This window comes from Pseudopodoces humilis, chromosome 22 (assembly GCF_049639895.1).
Source record: "Pseudopodoces humilis isolate 2021_Gansu_Grassland_sample_001 chromosome 22, ASM4963989v1, whole genome shotgun sequence".
Lineage (NCBI taxonomy): Eukaryota > Metazoa > Chordata > Aves > Passeriformes > Paridae > Pseudopodoces > Pseudopodoces humilis.
In genome coordinates this window covers 10419532-10431297 of record NC_142221.1, presented here as the reverse complement: position 1 = coordinate 10431297, position 11766 = coordinate 10419532, and the positions used below count along the sequence as shown (strand labels likewise).

At 59.0% G+C, this 11766-nt stretch overlaps 2 protein-coding genes across 3 annotated transcripts; one reads left to right on the top strand and one right to left on the bottom strand.

Moving 5' to 3' along the window:
* The first annotated feature begins 233 nt into the window (after positions 1–233).
* Positions 234–4064, top strand: FUT7 (fucosyltransferase 7). The gene is made up of 2 exons (XM_014256249.2): positions 234–279; positions 1796–4064. Exon 2 carries the CDS (start codon positions 1840–1842, stop codon positions 2881–2883), a length of 1044 nt encoding a protein of 347 aa, XP_014111724.1. The 5' UTR covers positions 234–279; positions 1796–1839; the 3' UTR covers positions 2884–4064.
* A 1169-nt stretch (positions 4065–5233) lies between these two features.
* On the bottom strand, positions 5234–10164 carry LOC102104163 (POU domain, class 5, transcription factor 3). Of its 2 annotated transcripts, none has more exons than XM_005527307.3 (5): positions 10045–10164; positions 8367–8478; positions 7847–7977; positions 7167–7331; positions 5234–6413 (listed from the first exon to the last, which is right to left on the bottom strand). In XM_005527307.3, exons 2-5 carry the CDS (start codon positions 8416–8418, stop codon positions 6162–6164), a joined length of 600 nt encoding a protein of 199 aa, XP_005527364.3. In that variant the 5' UTR covers positions 8419–8478; positions 10045–10164; the 3' UTR covers positions 5234–6161. The 2 variants fall into 2 exon arrangements, with proteins under 2 accessions (XP_005527364.3, XP_087921968.1); XM_088065842.1 differs by lacking the exon at positions 10045–10164 and adding an exon at positions 8626–8643.
* Between the last annotated feature and the right edge of the window lie 1602 nt (positions 10165–11766).

Below are 11766 nucleotides of genomic sequence, written 5' to 3'. Positions count from 1 at the left end.
CACCTTGTTCTGGGCCATGCACCTACCGTGGGGTGCCCATTTGGCCAGAAGGTACCCACCCAACCATGGGGCACCCACCCAGTCACAGGGTACCCACCCCACAGCGCAGTGCAGGGGAAGTTCTGGGGTGGGGTGTGCCAGCTGACACTGGGGCAGGAAGGACCTGCTGTGGGGCTGGGGCAAGGCAAAACTGAAAAAAAGAGGAAGCCCTCGAGTGCCCCAGCCCAGCACAGCAGCACCCAGGCAGACACATCTGGCACCTCGTACACCTCCAACACAGTAAGTCTGAGTTCAACATTACTGACCACAGAGGGGAGAGGGGCTGAGAAATGGGGTGGCCCTTGCTAGGGGTTTCCCTTTCAGAGTATCCTTGAAATGGGGCAAACACCCCCAAAACCGTATCAACATTTCTGCTGCTGGGGACAGAGACCTGGAGCACTGATGTGCAGTGCAGGGAACCAGCAAAGCTTTCCCAGCCCTTTCTGCTTCCCATGCCAGATTTGTCTGGAGCTTAAACTTAGCTCATGTATTTTAGCAGGACAGATGGAGTGGGCCAAGGTGGGGAAGGGATTTTTTGCAGACAAGCTGCAGTGCTGGGGTGGGTGGGAAAGTAGGGCACTGCTTTCCAGGAGACTCCAATACTGGAGGCACTGGCTCAGCCCCAGCTGGCAGCAGGACTCAGGCAACCCACATGTTTCCAGAGGTTTCCACTAAAGGGGAAACCACCTTTGGTGCTGAATGCTCTGAGCCCTGCAGTGGGACCAGCTCTCCAGATGGGGCTTAAGCTGGTGGCTGGTCCCCAGTGCAGCCAACCATCCCCCTCTCCACCTCCACCACTGCTCTGCTCCCAGCAGTTCTGCTGGTTAAACCACTGAGATCTGAGGCAGGCAGATGGGCACCCTGTCAGGGTGAGCATCCCACAGCTGGGGGCCCATGTGCCTGCAAGCTGAGCCCCACCAGTGGCAGCCTCAAGTGCTGCACTGTCCTCCCTGCTCTCCCTGCCCTCCCTCTCCTCTGTGCCCACACAGTGGGGCATTGGCCATCTGTGACATCCTAAGTATAAAATATAAGTGTTTGGGGCACTGAGGCTATGAGCTCCCAGCCTGCTGGAGCTCCTGATGCCCTTAGGGACTGGGAAGTGCACCCTGACCTGGGAAGGGCACCTCGAACCTGGGAATTGCCTTGCCATTGTCACAGGAGAATACTGGAGTGAGTGGACACTTCTTGGTCAGGACTCTGCCAAACTCAGCCCTCATCAGAGTTTTGGACTTCAGAGTCAGTCACCCCATTTTGCAGCTAAGGCCTCACCATGGGGCTATTCAGGTGGGACTAGGATGTTCCTTCTTGTTTGGTGCACAGCAGTGGCAAGGCTAACTGCATATCAGGTTTGACCTGTTCTGGGCAAAGCAAGAACTGGGGACTGAGACTGTGGCTGTGTGTCAGGTGAGTAAACTAAGGCACAGAGCAAGCAAGGACTGCCTGTAGCGGGGCCAGCCAGGTGGGTCAGAGTGGCACAGTTGGCTACTTCCCATCAGCTCAGCACCCTCAGCAGCATCTGTGCTCCCCCAAAGGTCACCAGGGATTGCAGGAGCATGAACAAAGGCCACCCTGGGGTGACACCATGTGCATGGGGAACTCTGTGGCACAGGGAAGCAGAGGGCCCTGGAGCGATGCTGAGGCCCAGGCTTCATGAAGAAGCCCTTTCTCTGGCCCCTCTGGCCACAGCACCTCCCCATCACCCCTCGTCCCTGGCAAGTCAAGCTGATGGCCTGCAGTGGCCTCTCCTCTCTCACAGGTGTCAGCTCTGTCACCCAGTGAGGTGACAGCCAACCCACCAGCATGCCCTGGGCATTGCCACTGCGATGGTCACCATGGGGCCGGCCTGGTGTGAAGGCCTTGATCACTGCCGGGGTGTTTGTAACCACCCTCTGGAACCTGAGGTTCTTCCTCAACCCCTCCAAAGGCTCTGGAGAAGAGCCTAAACAGAGGGAGCCATTGGTGATTCTGGTGTGGGAATGGCCCTCCAAGCAGGTCCCCAGTGTCAGCAGAGATGTGTGCCATGAGCTGTACAGCATCACAGGCTGCCAGCTCACTACAGAGCGGCAGCTCCTGCACCAGGCCAATGTGGTGGTGTTCCCCCACTCCAGGCTCCAGCCTGGCCAGGACAAACTGCCCAAGGAGAGGCTGCCGGGGCAGAACTGGGTGTGGGTCTCCCTGGAGTCCCCCTCCAACACTAGAGCTCTAGCAGCATGGAACCAGACCTTCAACTGGGTGATGACCTATAGACAGGATTCGGACATCTTCATCCCCTATGGCAAGCTTGTACCCAATCAGTCGGCCACCGTGAACATCCCTGCAAAGACCAACTTGGTGTCCTGGGTTATCAGTAACTACCACAGGACTCAGAAAAGAGCTGAAGTCTACAAAAACCTCTCCAGGTACCTCCATGTGAATATATACGGGAAAGCAAACAACAAGCCCCTCTGCAAGGACTGCCTCTTGCCAACAATATCCAAGTCCAAATTCTACCTGGCCTTTGAGAACTCCATCCACCGGGACTACATCACAGAGAAACTCTGGAGGAACTCACTGCTGGCCGGCACTGTGCCTGTGGTGCTGGGGCCACCCAGGGCCAACTATGAGCAGTTTATTCCTGCAGACTCCTTCATCCATGTCAATGACTTTGGCTCCCTAAAGGAGCTGGCCACCTTCCTGAAGACAGTGAACTCCAGTCGCTACCGGCAGTTCTTTGCCTGGCAGAGGAGGTTCAGTGTGAAGCTCTACACTGACTGGAGGGAGCGGATCTGTGCCATCTGTACAGCCTACCCCCACCTTCCCCATGGCCACCTCTATCCTGACCTGCAGAGCTGGTTCAACTCCTAGTGCATGCCAGGACCCTTGGGATGAATGCAGGCAGGGGTGGGAGGTGCATGAGGCACCCACCTGCACACATGATGTGGAGCAAAGACAGGAGCACCCCACTCTCCTCCCAGCCCAGCTGTTGCCACACTGCAACTTCAAGCAACTCCCCATGACTTCATGTTTTGTGAAACAGGACTTACCACCCCGACCCAACACTGAACACCTTGCCAGGGTGCTGGCAGGACCAGAGGGTACTTTGGAAATAAGTGGCACAGTGCTGCTGAGGCTGTGCATGTGGTGTGGACAGGAGAGCAGGGTGGTGGTGGCTCAGGGCTCCCTGACCTCCCCTGTGATCCTCAATGTCCCCTCAGCACCTTCTGCTGGGTGCCAAAGTCCTGGCAGCAGATGCCCTGTGGTGACATTTTGTGGCTGGGCTGGAGTGGCAGGGGTCAGCCCAGGGGGGTCCATTACTCCATGGCTAGGGAGGAAGGACAGCATCTGCTCCCCTTCTTCCTTGCAGCACCCATTTCCTGTCCCCAAACCCTGAGCCATGGGTGTCGCTGTGCCAGTGAGGAGCCACAGGACAGCAGATGCTCTCAGAGCAGCCTTTGCTGCCAGGCAGGCAGAGGGATACTGTGGTTTGTCACTCCCTCCCTGCTGTGACAGGAAGCCAGTGAGCTGACAGCCTCTGAAGGCTTGCACCATCCTCGAGTAAAGCCAGTCCCATGGGAAACTTGCACATGCACACATTGCACTGGGGAAACCCTGCACCATGGGCACCCTGCACCATGGACATCCCAAGAGGAAGTACCCATCTGGGATCATGAAATTGGGGTGAAAATCGGGGTTGAGTGACATGACCAGGGGTAAGACATGACTGCTCCATCTGTGCCTTGCTCTTTGCCCCTCTACTCAGTGCCATCAACTCCCTTGATATAAACAACTCTTTTTGTCACAAGTTTTTCCAGTTTTCTTCCCTGTGGGCCTGAAGTCACCAAACCCCACCTCTGCCACCCTGCAGGCTGCCAGGTGCCCAGCAGGACTGAGAGTTGGCAGAGACAGCCCTCCCCTGGCACAGCCCTGGTGAGGTGGCAGTTGGACAGGCACACTGTGCTCTTCTGACTTCTGTGGCTTCCGATTTCCGCTTCGTTGTTTTCTGGGTCAACCAGAAGTGGAACGGGAGGGACTGTGGATGCCCACAGACAGATGCTGGGTACTCATGGGCAGGGGGTGCCAGGGGTGCAGGATGTCGGAGTCTCATGGTGGGCTGTATGTAGTTCTTGCGTGGCTGCATGCAGAAAACCAGACAGTGGAAATGTGGAGAAGCAAACCTGTGGGAGACGACATCTGTCTCACATTTCTGCTCCTGACCCTGGCCAGCCTCCTGCACCACTCAAGTGCCAGGCAGCACTGGGCAGCAGCAACAGGAGGCAGTTCCCAGTGGATGTCACACACAGCTGTACCCCTACCCTGTGGGCAGGCAAGTTTGAGGCTCTGGGGAAGCAAGCAAAGATGCAGAAGGGCCCCACCCCACAGGGCTGGAATCTAGCCCAGCCCAGCCCTTTGCAGGGTCCCAAGGTGCCCAGTAAGCAGCTGCCTTCACTGCCCCTGGACACTGCCTAGTGCTAGTGCCTAGCACTGCCCTGGTGCCTCCAGGCAGCCCTAGAGAGCAAACCCCTTATAGAGCAAAAAATGGGGATTTCATTCTGCTCAGGGCAAGGGCCCTTGAGAGAATGAACCGGGGACAAACCAGCTGAGAGTGTGGTGGGGAAAAGTGAAGACCCCAGACATCCCTGCTCCCACCAGCTCAGCTCCCAGTGCCCAATAGACCTGCATGGCTGGGTTGTTATCCCCTCATCAGAGATTGCCTTAGCTGGACCACACATACAGGAACATCCTTCCCTCCCCTGTCAGCGCCATAGTACTGAGGGCAGCCCCAGCTTTCCATTGGGAAGCTTATCCACCCTGCTACATCCTTAGTTCTCTGTCCCTGGCAGCTTCTGGAGCAGCTTACAAGCTCACACTGCTTCCAGCCTTCCCAGAAGCAGCTACAGCAAAACAGCAGCCCGAACTGGGTGGAAGATGACCTCTCCTCTCTTTACTTTTGACCCCCTCTGCTTTGGGGGGGCAACAGCCCTGACAAGTTGGTACTACTCCAGGGCCAAGATGCCACCAGTTGTGGAGGGAGGCCAAGCTGCAGGCAGCCAAGAGCTGAGTGTTGCTGGCATGATGGGGACATGTCCACCTTCTTAGGGTGCCTTACTCCAGCCCTGCTGTGCCCCTGCATGCAGCTGAACCTCAACTGCTGGGCTGCAGGAATAGGGATGCAAGGAAGGCAAGAAAAGGGTTAACTCATTCTTGCCTCAAAGAACTCTGAGATTTATTTCATTGCCAGAGGGAATGTGATTAAGAACAAAAAATGTAAAAATCATCATTAACTACAGCAGGCTGGAAGGCATGGGGTGCTAGCAGCATGGACAGGGTGGTGTAGGCCCACTGGGCTGGGCCCTCCAGGGAAAGGTAGTCTCTGGGCATCTGGGCTGGGGGTGGGTGAGGGGGGAACAGCAGCTGGAGAGCAGGGGGGCCTGGGGGTGATGTTGGGCACAACACATGAACGCCCCAACCCAAACAAGCTTTATCAACTGCCCCACAGAGGGGTGAAGTTGTCTTGTGCCACAGGGTGAGGGGTGGTATGGGGGGCTCACCTTCTCCCCTTGCCCCAGCCCTTGGCTCATCCTGGCCACCCAGGAGGGTGAGCAGAGCCACCAAGGCCATTGGCCCTGGGCATGGCACCCCAGCCCCACTCTACATGACAGGGTGGAAGGAGACACCTGGGAAACTAGATCACTACAAAATTTTTTGCTTTTTAAAAACTACAACCAAAAACCTTTAAAAAAATAATAAAACCACCGCCTCCCCCCACCCTCCCCAAAATCTAAAAAATACTTTTTTCTGCATCTCACAGGAGAGCAGCTGGGCTGGGGCCAGGCACAGGCTCAAGAGCCCTGGGCACATGTGGCTTCAGAGGGTGCAGTGGGGCAGGAGGAGCTGCCCCCAGGAGTGGTCAGAGGGGGGCCAATTCTGCTGGGACCAGTAAGCTCACATAACTGAGAAGGGCTGGGAGCATCTGCAGAGAGCAGGCACCATCGCTGTGCCAGGCTCTCAGCGCCTCACACTCCAAAAGCCCCACACATCAGCCCAGAGAGCAGAAGCAGGGCTGTGCCTGTGCGAGCCCAGGGCAAGGGGAGCTGCCCCAGAGCACCAGCCCCCCTTGCTGGTGTAAGCCCACAGCCCCTGGTTCAGTGGCCGCTGTTACTCATGGAGAGCCCAGGCTGCAGCGCTTGTGGGAACATCTCGGCTTTGTGAAAGGTCGGCATGTAGACAGGAGGGGAGGGTGCCAGGCTGTAGCCCTGGGATGTCACTGGGATGGGCAGAGTGGAGGGCACCAGGGGCTGGTTCATGTCATACATCATCCCCTCTGCCTCGTTGCCGTAGGGCAGCAGCAGCCGTTTGCCTTTCTGACGCCGGTTGCAGAACCAGACCCGGACCACCTGTGGGGAGACAGAGAAGGGTATGGGGGTGACCCAGGCACACCATGTGGGTGACAACGAGACCCTTCTGCTGGTGACATCTCCACAGCATCCCAAGCTGCCAGTGCAGCCCCTTCCCTGTCACAACTCCTTGCCAGGCTCAGCTCAAACAAACTTCAGCCATGAACACTTTCCCACTGCTTCCAGAGTCAAGATGACAAAAATGGCAAACGTTAAATAGGAAAGAAGATAACAAATCAAAAGAAAGGTTCCTCTCCAAAGGCTGGCAGCATAGCCAGATGAAGCCAATAGGCAAACTTGTGTATTGTTAGTGGATTATAGTTTGTCTCTCTTCTGGTGCATTTCCACTTCAGAAGAAAAACATTGTAACTTTCTGGGAGGATTCTTGGGATCAAAAATCAGCTTCTTCTGAGATGAATTAGTATCAAAGGATTACTTTTATAGGATAACATTAATATATTTATGTATATATATACACGAATGCCTGTAGTTGGGTCTGGGAACTATATTTGTCTCCCTTTAAGTTTTAAATCTTTAGTCTGTGAACAAAAGTCTTCTCTGGAACCAAGTGGGTTTTTCTTTTATATTGATGAGCCATATATATATATACTAACTGTCTGGCAGAGCTAAAGGGCAGTTGTTTACATCTTTCCATGTGCATTTAATTTTTGCTCTGAGCTAAAGTATCAAACTGGCAGGTGCTCAGGAGCTGGCACTGTTTGGGCACCCATCCTCCCCACCCTTCCAACCTACATCTTTATCCAGGTTGAGGTCCTCGGCGATCTGGGAGATCTCCTGGGGACTGGGCTTCACACACTTGCGGAAGAAGCTCTCCAGTGTCCCTTTCACATTGGTCTCGATGCTAGTCCTGCGTTTTCTCTTCCGAGCTTGGGCCAGTACTTGTTCTGCATTGCACATCTGGGAATGAGAGAGGGAATATGTTTGGTTACCAGGTCGAAGAGTCTCCACCAGGCTTGGGACACGTGTGGCTAGCTGCAGAGCTTGGGGCAGATTGTGTCCCTGTGGCTCTCCACTGAGCATTATTCCATTGTGACTGGGGCAACTCCCAGTGTCCCAGCACTGCCAGCAGTGAGGCTGGACACATCCTCCTGCAGCCCCCCGAGGTTCCCCAGGGAGCAGCAAGCTGCACATTCAGTCTATCTGAGATTACAGCAGGACCTCGCTGCTCCAGAAAGGGAGCTGCCACAATCACAAGGTGTCTGCAGGGGGATTTGGCTTCCTCCCTCAGCTTGGCAGAAGGTGATACCCAGTGGTTTGCCCTCAAGCCAGGTTCAAGCCATGCAGCAAGATGGTGCTGTGGCAGAAGATGCCTTCTGTTCCCCTCTTCTCCCTGAAAGCACGTGGGAGACGGAGGAGAATCTGTGGCTTCAGGGTTTGCAGGTACCCAGCTCCCAGCCCCCTTGGCCCTGCACCTCTTGCATGTTGTCCGTGTTCTCCGCCTCGTTGAGCCAACGCTGCAGCAGCGGCTTTAGCTTGCACATGTTCTTGAAGCTGAGCTGGAGCGCTTCAAAGCGGCAGATGGTCGTCTGGCTGAACATCTTCCCTGTAAGGGCAAGGCAGGCAGGGCATTACACACCACACAGCTTCCCCCGCCCACAGTTCCCCAGAGCCACCACCCCCCCAAGCTTGCCTTGCTCCTGGGAGACCAGGAAAGGCATTCACCCTGTTCCTTCAGCAGGGATTTAAAGCCCTGAAACGTATCTCAATAAGTAACCATTTTAAACCAGTTCCCTGTGAGCTCGAACTTTCCAGCTCACCGCAGATCTGGAGATACCCCTCTAGGAGCCCTGGGCCCGGACTGGCGCTTGATACCCCCTTTGCGGGTCGTTAAGGAGCAGAAATCACTTAGCCCAGGTGATTACAAACCCCTCCCGGGCCTCTCCCTTCCCACCGGCTGCGGGGGAACGCAAGGGCTCTCCTCCGACCCCTCACCGTAGAGTGTGCCCAGTGCCAGCCCCACGTCAGCCTGGGTGAAGCCCAGCATAATGCGCTTGTGCTTGAGGTCCTTGGCGAACTGCTCCAGCTCTCCTGAGGTTGGCGCATCCTAGCAGGGGCAGAAACACACTGAGAAGGGACAACTCGCGCGCAGGGTCCAGGGTCTGTCGGGGTCAGTGGCATAAGAAGGCTCGGCTGAGCCATAGGCAGCACTGACACCGACCAGGCTCACACAGGACCCACCCCGACAACGCACATTGCTCAGCTCGACCCAATCTGGAGGGGCGGCGGCCAAGGGTAGCACAAGGGCACCAAGTGCTCCTGCTCTGCCTCAACACGCCCTGGAAATGTTCCCTTTGTCCTCTGGCTCGAGCCCACCTGACCTTGCCTGGCCAGAGGCAGCACCGATGATCACATTGGCTGAGTCCCAGATTTGCCCCATTCTCACTCATCCCACGACACGTATGCACGGGGACGCTCAGTTCTCCCGCGGCGTGGGCCACTTCCCACGGCTCCCAGGCTGAGACTGCCCCTCGCCAGCCGCTCTCCCGCCTGCGTCCGGAGCAGGGAAAAGACTCCCGTGAAGAGAGGGACGAAAGCGCGAGTGATATTTAAGCACCTTTGCCGCCAGCAAGCTCTTCCGTTCTGGCAAGCGGCTACCCAGGCGCTCCCCACCTTCCTACGGGGGCATTTTGAAGCCTTTTACCCAATTTCCATGTTTTCAGAGGGGTTTCGGGTTTTCCAGGAGTTTTTCCTGTCACCGAGCCACGGCTATTAGTTTCTGGCGAAAACCGGCACCGGTAAACTCGGAGCATCCCTCCCACGGAGGACGGATGCAGTCCACATCGCCGTCCTGCATCATCCCGCAGGTTGCAAACGCCGTTCATGAGCACTCCCCAGCCAGCGCGGCCGTCGCGGCCGGAGGACACACACGCATCGATTGTGGCGTGGGACCTCCCGCAGCTCCGACCCGCTGGCTGGCGGTGCAAATCCTCCCAGCCCCGTCAGGGACCATGCCCCGCCGCCTCTGCTGTCCCCGGGGCGGGCTCGTAATACGTCAACATTGAGAAATATTAAAAACAAGTGCAAAACACAAATTCAGTCGTGCCGGGAACCAGCCCTGCTGCCCTCGTCTTCTTCCCGCCGTCATCTCTGGGCTGTCTGCCCCGGCAGACTTCAGTGCCCGTGGAGGTACGGGAGCGGCGTTCGGGGACGCAGCCGACCGAAGGGACACTGAGGGGACTGGCCAGGAGCCCTCGGTGAATTCGCTGCGCTGCCCCGCCTATCACGCCAGAGACAGCCTTAGGTATCGCTACCCGGGACGGCCCCGCCGCATCGACATGGGGAAGTTCATCTCATGAGTTCCCAAAACCGCCCCCATATTACCCCAAAGCAGCCTCCCCAAGGCTCTCGCCCACTGCGGAGAGTCTGTCTGACACAAGCGGGACGAGCCCCAGCGCCGGGTCAGGGCTTCTCCCGCGGGCACCCGACGGTGGGGTCGGACAGGTGGCACCGGCGGAGTCTCGGCGGTACACGAGAGCAGCCGGGCAGCTCCTGCCGACGGGGCAGCGAACCGCGACTCCGGACGGGGAGGAAAGCCCCAGGGCCACACCGTATGCGGACGGCGGGAGCGGGGCAGGCCAGCCCGCCCCATCCCCGTCCCGTCGGGTCTCACCTCCTCGCCGCTGTCGCTGGAGTGTCCGCCCTCGCTGGCGGCGCCGCTGGAGCTGCCGCTGCTGCCCAGCCCCGAGGGGCCGCCGGGGCCCGGCTGCAGCGCGGCGGGCAGAGCTGGGGGCCAGGGAAACCAGCGGCGGCCGGGCCAGGGAAGGGCGGCCCGGGCAGGGCGGCGGGGCCGGAGGGCGCAGGGCCGGCCCAGGGCGGGGGCGGCCAGGCCGGGCCACAGTAAGCGGCGGTGCGGGGCTCGGGATCGGGCTGGCTGCAAGGCCGGCCCGGGCGCGCCTCCGCCTTGGCGGGTGGCACCGGGGCGGGCGGGGGCAGCCAGGCGCGGGCCGGCGGCGGGTCCCGGGCGGGCTCGGGCTCGGCGGTGGAGGCGAAAGGGAAGAAGAGCGGCTGGGCGGGCGCCCCGTCGAAGCTGCCGCGGGAGAAGGGAGGTCCGGCGTCGGTCAGGAGGCCGAAGGGGGGGGGCGGGAGCCCCCCCTCCCGGGTGAGCATGGTGCCCGCCCCCCCCTGCCCTAGGGCTCCATGCGGGGGCCCCCGGCCCCTGCCTCCCTGCTGCGGCGCCGCCGGGGCCCCTGAGAGCGGCGGGGCCGGGCCGGGCCGGATGGAAATGGGCCCCGGCCCCATTGGGCCCCGCATTGGTGGGTCGGGCGTGAACTTGATCCCCCAGGGGGGCGGGGGGCACGGACGGAAGGTGCGATGGGAGGGGGCTGCGCCGGCCCGCACCCAGCGCCGGTGGGGAGGTGGACGGGGCGGCCCCGGTGAGACAGGGAGGGGGTGAACACCGGTCCTCGCCCCTCGCGGGGCCTCGCACCCCTCCGGTCCCAGGGGACTCGAGGAAACCCACGTCCTTCGCATCCCTCCGGCCCCACGCTGTTCGGGGTCCACCGCGCCAGAGTTAGGGCAGCAGCAGTCACGGGGTCTTCCCACCTGGGAACCCCCAGCGCTGCGGAGCCTAGGCAAGAAACGGGATGGCTTTGGGGAGCTATTGGCGGCATGAACCGGGGCCAGGGGCTGGTGTGAGGGCAGCCTGTTCAGCCGCGGCAGCCACTTGTCCCCAGGACAGAGAACAAGCTGCGCGATGTCATTGCCCACCGTGTCATCGTGCAGCAGCAGGGATGGTCCAGGGCTTGACCATCACCTCTTGCCCCTCTTGGTGTCTAGTCTTGTTGACTGAGCCTTAGCTCCTTGTGGAGCATGGACAGAGCTGAGGCTCCCGGGATCCCTTACAGTCTCACCATTCCTCTCCTCTTTCTCACTCTGCAGAGGAGGGTTGTGGCACGGAGGAGCATGTCCCTGGGGCCCCAGAGCTAGGGGTGTGCTGGCGGGAAGGAATTGCAGCTCCAACTACCGTGTCCATCGGCTCCACAATGAAGCACGCTCCATATTTTCTCTATCTTAAAGACTTTCCCTTCACACTGTCCTTCACAATGGTTCTATCAGGGCTGGCTCCAGTCATTTCCCATTTTCTTCCCTCCGGGCTCAGCACTGGAACCTTCCCGATCCTGACACTGCCATCACATCAGCCCCTGCTTGGCTCTGCCCGATGCCAGCTCCTGCGTACGGTCAGGTACCAACGGCATGGGCACCCCCTGACCTCAGCTGGAGCAGGGCGAGGGGTGCTCCTTCTGCCAGTAGCCCGTGATCCCAGCCGGAGCAAGGCAGGGAGTGATCCCGCTGCCGACACTACTGCGTGTTTATTAACTCGGATTACCGAGAG